Raw genomic sequence first — 7448 nt, forward strand, 5'->3', positions numbered from 1 at the left:
AACGCTCCTGCTAAACTTAAAGTTTTGCTAAACAGCGTACCAAATCACAATTCACATAAATCGCTTCCAGCTTTATCTGTTGATGATCTGTGNAAAAACAGCAATTTCTGCAGATTTCTGTACATTTATTTATTGAAACTTTATGTATAGTCTCCACCAGCAACCATTCGTATATTAAGTGATGAAAAAATATTATTCAACACTGTTTTGAATACCTTAAATAATAGTGGGGCGCTGCTGTGCCAATTGGGGAATTTAGATGACAAATGTTAAAGATAGCTTGCCAGGCAAGGTAACATACGCCCACCGGCAGCCTAAGAATGATACAAGTGTCTTCAGTAACTATATTACAAATTTACTCATATATAATAAGTCAAAATGTATTTGTGAATCAAAAGTTTATTTGTCAGGCGAGGTTACATATGACCACTGGTAGCATTGTTTTTATGGACATAAATGAACACCCACCACCAACATTTTCATGTTGTTTTTTGTTGCATGATTATGATACACATATCTTTTTGTAATTACGTTTAGCAATATATTAGCAAAAAAACTTATGCCCCTTTGTGACTTTGCTATGTACGAAGCAATGTACATTGCACAAGCATAGACATCTAACACAAATTGAATGTCATGATTTGCTTGCCAACAGTCCAGTAATTTGGTGTCGTAAGCATTCACCCTAAGTTCAAAGGGACTTCTCTTCAAAAATACAGTAGGCTGAGAAATTGATGATCTGATCGCTAGGATATAGTCATCATATTTCAAATCTACCATTTCCAAAAAATCATCAAAAGTTATGTCTTCTCCCTCAATCATGTCATCCATGATCAGTTTCATTTTACCATAACTTTCTTTGCACTTTTGGGCATGTGGAAAATCACATTCAAGTGGTTCTAAAATTTTAGTTTCTTTCATAGGAGGCTTAGGAAAACCAAATCGACAAGTTTTTTTGATTTTTTCTTTTACAAATGTGCGAATGCTTGTGAGTTTGATATTTCACAAACTCTGCCAAATTTTCATCGTCCATCATTCTACTGCACGTAATTATAGAATCTACAAATTTACATCATTTCATCATTTCTACTTTCACCATACACAGGAGCTTCCGCACACCACAACAATGTGTGAATATGTGGTGAGCCTCTGTGTTGGAACTCGACTCTATAAAAATAGTCTGTGACTTTTCCAATAGGTGAGTTTTCTTTCTTTAGAACATCTTTAAAAAGCAGTTTGACCTGGAAGTCAAATTGCCTAGTACAAGTTACAGGGTCCGAAGACACCAATCTACTTTTCGTTTCCCAATCCATGTTATCAATCTCATCATTAGTATATTCTTTGTTATCTTGCACCCTACCAAGAATCCGTAACAAATGTCTTTTTTAAATCACCAACTATTATTTTCCGTCTATCAGTTTTGTTTTTTCGAAGGGCAATTTGAGCACTGCCAAGCAATGTTTTCATTTGCAACTTTTTTAACTTAAAAAAAAATGTTGTCAATGCAATTGGCTGCCCTCCGATCATCTCTTCTCAATTCTGATTTACAAATTTCACTGTAATAAACTTTAGTAGGTCTATCAGAAATTATAGTTCGACCTTTCCCAAAGAAAATGTTTGGAAATGCAAGTTCTTCAGAGTTTTTGTCCATAAATATACTCAAGGGAAAGTTACCTTCTCCTGGAGCAAAATTATGAACTCTCTCTTTCTCACCATTCTCAATAAAGTCAGGTGATGTAATAAGTGTGTCTTTAGAGCTCGCAACTTCTACATCACCTTCATCTTCACTCCAGTTATCTTCATCAGACTGTGCTAGAGAATTCTCATCATTTCCATCATCTTTTTTGACATCAGAGTCTACGACTACTGGAATCGCGTCAAATTCAGAATCATTCAAGACTTTTCCATTGCCTAGATTTTCAAGATCCTCCTTTCTATCATTTTTTGAGATCAGAGTCTACGACTACTGGAATCTCGTCATATTCAGAATCATTCAAGACTTTTCCATTGTCTTGATTTTCAAGATCCTGATTCCAATTTTCTTCAAAGCAAATGTCTTCTGTTTTATACAAAGTTCCATGTTCCTGAAGCCACTCGGCAGCCTCTCTGATTTTGTAGGTCCGAATGTTTTCAGTTATCACAGCATGATTGTATTTCAATTGTCTTTTCAACTGAGCTGCAATTGTCATTGTGTCATCTGTTGCTCTAGGCAGCATTCGGACAGTTGTAGTGACATTAGCAGGCACATTAACAACATTTCCACGAATTTTCTTCTGTTTTCCCCTGGGAGCAGCATATACCTTCATGAAAGGTATTCTTGGAGACAAAAGTCTCCATTCTGAAGGGTATAATTCCAGATTGTTCGGTTTATCTGGAAAATTCATTCCATTTTCAATCGAACAGGGTGGAATTTTGTTTTTCTTTATGTACCTTTCACATGTACCACATACCCATCCATCATTCTTCAAACAAAGCTCTGCAGTTTCATTTGAATTACGCATACTAAGGCATGCTTTTACACTATGTCCAATTGGTGACAAGACACACATACATAAGTAGGCCCATTTTCAATATTTTTTATTAAATTCAGCAATTAATTCATCAGTTGATGACATTTCTTTATTCTGTCTTCGAAACAGTTTTGACACATTTTCGTCTTTTCTTTCAGCTTCCCTGAAATCAGGATCAGCTCTTTTAGCACCAACCTCTTTCTTCATATCTCTGTAATCAGGATTTTCAATTCTTTTTCTCCTCTTGTTGGGAGTTCCTTTAAAATTTTCAGCTGCTCTGAATTCAGGATCAGCTCTCTTAGTCTGTTTACCATAGACTTCACTTTCTCTTTCAGCTGCTCTGAATTTAGGATCAGCTCCCTTAGTCTGTTTATCATAGACTTCTCTTTCTATTTCAGCTGCTCTGAATTTAGGATCAGCTCTCTTAGTCTGTTTACCATAGACTTCCATTTCTCTTTCAGCTGCTCTGAATTTAGGATCAGCTCTCTTAGTCTGTTTACCATAGACTTCCCTTTCTCTTTCAGCTGCTCTGAATTTAGGATCAGCTCTCTTAGGCTGTTTACCATAGACTTCCCTTTCTCTTTCAGCTTTTCTTACAGCAGGATCAGCTCTTTTGGCTCTTTGAGCTCCAACCTCTTTCTTCAAATCTCTGTAATCAGGATCTTCATTTCTTTTTCTCCCCTTGTTAGGAGTTCCTTTCAAATTTTCAGCTGACTTGAATTCAGGTTCAGCTCGTTTTGTCCGTTTATGACAGACTTCACTTTTTCTTTCAGCTGCTCTGAATTCGGGATCAGCTCGTTTTGTCTGTTTATGACAGACTTCACTTTTTCTTTCAGCTGCTCTGAATTCAGGATCAGCTCTTCTCAAATTTTTGTATTCTTTATAATACCTCTTTCGACTGTTTTCTTGATCCGAATTTAACCCTTTCAGTCGAATCACCTTTGTCTGCTTTTCTTCAAATTTAAAATATTTTTTTCAAGAAGGATTTCCTTCCAATACATCTGAATCCATCACATTTGTGGGGCTGACATTTCCATCACCTGCAGTGGATATCTCTTCCACTACATCTGGAAAAAGCCCGACATTTCTATCATTTGACTTTCAATCATCTGCAATGGATATCTCTTCCACTACATCAGGAAAACAATCTGCATTGAGGTTAGAGTCATCACTTATGTCTCTTTTCTCTCTCAATGCAGACATCAACTCTTTCTGCTTCTTTCGTCTGGATAATTTACTTTGCTTCTTTGTTCTTGGCATATATAATAAACTTAATCTAAAATATTAAAATATAATTATGTTCGCATTAAAAGTTGTTATCACTGTCATTTTATAGTTAAAAATGGGCTTGTAATATCACAAAATCTTGAATAATATTGAGAAGTACTGTGGGCAAGTTGGTAAAACACAGCCACCATAATAATGCAGTCTTGACATAATTTATTGTAGCCTAATCTAATATCATTCAGCAACTCATTTGAACATGCCAAGAAACCTTTCCCCTTGACCAATATTGAATGACATTATTAATGACATAATTAAACCATATATAATTTCATTTTTGTATTAACACTACAAGGCAAAATTAAATGAATAAGCAAACCTTTCTGTTGAATTAAATTTCTAAAATAAAGTAACATGCTGGAATATCACATGACTATATATGCCTACTGAGCTATGATTGGATAATTGTCTTGTTGGGGTTTTCCATTAGTCTATTTATAGTATCTTATGCTCAGTCTATTTATAGGATCTTATTATGTCATAATATGTATGGTAGGTTAATACTGACATGTTAAATGATTAAATTTATTTTTCTGATTTGTTTTTTTAAAATAATTTCTACTTTTAATATGTAATCTGATAATCAAATTTCTCAGGAAAATGACATCTATTTGAAAAGTGATTTTAACAAAATCTATGAAAACCTATTATGTCTTTGAATATTAGGCTACAGGTATTTATACTTATTTTTTTTAAAATTCAGTTCAGTTCATCCCTTTGACCTTGAGCAAAAATTATTTCAAAATACATCAAGAACAGTGTCTTTTAGAGTGCATTGAGTTCATCCTTTAGTAATACTAGTGTCTTTTAGAGTGTCTGCGAGGACATTGCATGTGTTTTAAAGAAAGAGGGCGATAACTCATATTAAATATTTTAAATTTCTTGAATTTTTGATAGAGATTCTTTTATAAGTGACAATAAACAATTCACTAAGTTTCATCCAAACCTGTCAAGAATTGTGCCTTCTAGAGTGTTTACAACCTAAAATATTTTTCGATTTTATTCATTTTCGATAGGGTTCATCCTAAATAATTTTAGCAAGTTTCGTGTATACAAGCTTAAAGAACAAGGGCAATAATTCATATTAAATATTTTTTCGATTTGAATGATTTTCTATAGGGTTCATCCTTGGGTGGTAATAAACAATTTCAGCAAGTTTTGTCAAAATCAGTAAAGAATTGTGACTTGTAGAGTGTTAACGAGCTACAAATCGAACGCGTTTTAAAGAACAAGGGCAATAATTCATATTTAATATTTTTCGATTTTATTGATTTTCAATAGGGTTCATCTTTGGGTGATAATAAACAATTTCAGCAAGTTTCGTCAAAATCCGTAAAGAATTGTGACTTGTAGAATGTTAACGAGCTAAAAATCGAACGCGTTTTAAAGAACAAAGGCAATAATTCATAATAAATATTTTTCGATTTTATTGATTTTCAATAGGGTTCATCCTTGGGTGATAATAAACAATTTCAGCAAGTTTCGTCAAAATCCTTAAAGAATTGTGTCTGTAGAGTGTTAACAAGCAATTGTGGACGGACCGACGGACACGGGTGACGGCAATATACGCCCCACATTTCACGTGGGCGTATAAAAAAGGGCTTTTGGTTTTCCGTCGCTGGTAGGCCCCCCACCATGGGCAGTGGCCACCACGCCACTGGCTACGTATTCAAAGGCTTCATCAAATTGCTTAATTAACAATAAGTACTTTTAAAAAATCCAGCTTGATCAAATAGATATTAATTGCATACTTTAGAAATATTTTCAGGTATATATATGACGTTTTGATAATGAAATTTTTTTTACCAAAATGTCAAAATCTGCTAACTGTTACTCGTTAGTTTGGTATGCACTTGACCATGTTCACAATCTGTTTACTTGTTGCACACTTCTAGAGCAAGACTTGAAATGCATATACCAGCTGATTTTGAACGTTGCTGTGTTTTTTTTCCAATTCAGTTAATTCCAGCCTGGACATTGTGCGAAGACTAACCAGGTTTTGTTGCCTTAATAAGATGAGAAATGTAAAAGGATAAATGGATGTAGAATACGCTGTTACACAATGTATCATTAGGATGGATAAGGGCAGGTGCTAATAGTTTACATTGAAAGCCAATTAATACCTATATTAAACTTCTATTGTCAGTGCCCACGCAGCATTTACATCTATGTGTAAAGTTATTAACACCTTGCGGCCCTGACACTTATCCCTCTTTGTTCTGAGCGCAGCTAAATTAACTTATACAAACAAGATTATACTTTGTGTTTCTGGAACAAGGCAATGTCGGCGTTCTCATTGTCAGAGACCTAGCCAATCAACAACCAACATGCAAGAAGTCCTATCCTTCAATCAGATTGCTAGATTAGGTTTTAACAAATCAGAAATGAGGATTATCCTAATGCTGAAATATTTATATTTGGTTTTAACCAATCAGAAAGATTCTATCCGACTCGCTAAGCAGCCTCCAATCTATTCTTCTCACCTCTTCTAATTGCAGGTCAGAAGTTATTTCCGAAATAAGAAGAATGATCCACAACTACCAAACCAACAACAACCAGAAGATTGAATTAGTACAGCCGGGTATCAGAATCACCATCTTCGGCGTCCCATACGAGATGGACACAAAGTACGTCCTCTCGAAAATAAACCAGTACTGTGTGGCCAATAAGATCATCCGCTGTACATATAGAGATCATCCATTTATGTACAACGGAGTCTGTTTCATCTACACTAAAAAGGTAGATAACCCCATACCATCCAACCTTACCATTCAAGGATGTAGATTGGGGGTAAAATATGAAGGACAGCCCCAGCCTGATAGGAAGTGCTATGTCTGTCAAGTTGAAGGACATACTGCCAGGGACTGCCCTTCTAGACCACCACCACCCCCTATCTCACCCATCACTGACAAAGAGGGGTCGGGTGCCTTTCAAGTTTACAATCCTCGTAAGAAAGCCCCGAATCAAATTTCCAAATCGGTGGGAGATCTCCTCAAAACCATTAGGAACACCTCTACGCCCATTCAGTCCAATAAAAACAATCTGGACACACCGGCTACCCCTGGCTGGGTACCGGATGAAGCTGAATGGGAAAACGTAGAGGAAAGTGACTATGATAAAAGTAAAGAGGAGATCGCTCAGCGATCGAGTCTCATAGCCAGCACATCCAAAGCGCCAATACCCAAAGCCCCGAAAGACAAACGTTCAACCCTCCAAGACACGCCCCTATCCTCCAGATCCAACTCTAAAGATAGGAAAAGGGATAGGGACAGGAGTAGCCTACTCGAAGATCATAAAAAACACAAGATAGCCACTCATGAAACATCTGAGAGTAGAGAATCGAGTACCAGTATGGATCCCTCGAACTCTACTACTAGAGGGAAGGCTACTCAAAAAAAGAATAAATAGATGTCGTTAACCATTATTAATAATAACAAACAACAAAAAAAACAAAACAAGTAATATTATTAACAACAATTTATAATGATTTTTACAACATTAAATATCTGTAGAGGTTTTCTACATAAATATCACCAAATTTTGAAAGACTATAAAACATCGGATGTGATCAGCCTGCAGGAAACAGGAATTGTCTCTGATGAGACAATCACTGATATTGAAACACTACTCCTTACAGACTGATCACATCCAATG

At 35.7% G+C, this 7448-nt stretch overlaps 2 protein-coding genes across 2 annotated transcripts; one reads left to right on the plus strand and one right to left on the minus strand.

Moving 5' to 3' along the window:
- Positions 1–2567: 2567 nt before the first annotated feature.
- Positions 2568–3770, minus strand: LOTGIDRAFT_166020 (hypothetical protein; the record flags this gene model as incomplete). Its single annotated transcript, XM_009063067.1, has 2 exons — positions 2568–3463; positions 3749–3770. 2 exons carry the CDS (start codon positions 3768–3770, stop codon positions 2568–2570), a joined length of 918 nt encoding a protein of 305 aa, XP_009061315.1.
- A 1834-nt stretch (positions 3771–5604) lies between these two features.
- LOTGIDRAFT_166021 (hypothetical protein) lies at positions 5605–7202 on the plus strand (the record flags this gene model as incomplete). Its single annotated transcript, XM_009063068.1, has 2 exons — positions 5605–5639; positions 6293–7202. The coding sequence occupies 2 exons, from the start codon at positions 5605–5607 to the stop codon at positions 7200–7202; spliced, it is 945 nt and encodes a 314-aa protein (XP_009061316.1).
- Positions 7203–7448: the final 246 nt, after the last annotated feature.

This window comes from Lottia gigantea, assembly GCF_000327385.1.
Source record: "Lottia gigantea unplaced genomic scaffold LOTGIsca_55, whole genome shotgun sequence".
NCBI lineage: Eukaryota > Metazoa > Mollusca > Gastropoda > Lottiidae > Lottia > Lottia gigantea.